Genomic DNA, 895 nt, shown 5'->3' on the forward strand with positions numbered 1-895 from the left:
TGGGCCGGGGACGCCCCCCGGGAGCTGCCGGGGCGGGAGCCGGGGGAGCAGCCGCTGGAGGTGCCCGTGGCCGGGGGCAGGGGGCCGCTCATCTGCGGCACCTGCGGGCAGAGCTTCGAGGACGAGGCCGGGCTGAGCGCGCACCAGGGCAAGCACCTGCGCCCAGCACCCTCCTACCAGTGCGGCTCCTGCAGCAAGGCTTTCCGCCATCACTGCAACCTCCTGACGCACAAGAAGCACCGGGGCCGGCACCAGCACGCCTGCACAGAGTGCAGCAGGACCTTCTGCTTGAAAGGGGACCTGCTGCGGCACCGGGCGAGCCACGGCGGCGAGGGCGGCTACTCCTGCCCGCTCTGCGGGAGCAGCTTCCGCCAGAAGCGCGACCTGCAGGCGCACCGCAAGGAGCACGCCGGCGCCACGCGCCGCAAGTGCCCCAAGTGCAAGAAGCACTTCGAGGACGAGGCCAGCCTGAACCGGCACCGGGCCACCCACTGCGAGGAGCGACCCTTCCTCTGCGGGCGCTGCGACCGCAGCTTCAGCTGGAAGGAGAGCCTGATCATCCACCAGCGCAGCCACGCGCAGGAGCGCTCCCACAAGTGCCCCGACTGCGGCCGCAGCTTCAGCCGCAGCGGGAACCTGCTGGTGCACCAGCGCGTGCACACGGGCGAGCGGCCCTTCGCCTGCCCCCAGTGCGACAAGTCCTTCTGCAACAAGGCCAACCTCATCACGCACAAGAAGCTCCACCGGCGCTACAAGACCTTCGCCTGCTCCCAGTGCCGGCTGGGCTTCAGCTCCAAGAGCAAGCTGCTGCTGCACCAGCGGGCGCACGGAGAGGGGGACGGGGGGACGCTCGGGGCGGGGGACAACCCGGCCGGCTGCCAGCAATAGCTGTTCC

General features: G+C 70.9%; 1 protein-coding gene across 1 annotated transcript in view; it reads left to right on the forward strand.

The window, feature by feature from the left end:
* LOC103896046 (oocyte zinc finger protein XlCOF6) overlaps positions 1 to 895 on the forward strand; it is a 28,376-nt gene that overhangs the window by 4,751 nt on the left and 22,730 nt on the right. The window contains exon 5 of the mRNA XM_009275811.1: positions 81 to 824. Within this exon, the coding sequence (XP_009274086.1) occupies positions 81 to 824 (744 nt within the window). The remainder of the gene's footprint in view (positions 1 to 80; positions 825 to 895) is intronic.

This window comes from Aptenodytes forsteri, unplaced genomic scaffold (assembly GCF_000699145.1).
Source record: "Aptenodytes forsteri isolate BGI_AS27 unplaced genomic scaffold, ASM69914v1 Scaffold475, whole genome shotgun sequence".
NCBI classification, from domain to species: domain Eukaryota; kingdom Metazoa; phylum Chordata; class Aves; order Sphenisciformes; family Spheniscidae; genus Aptenodytes; species Aptenodytes forsteri.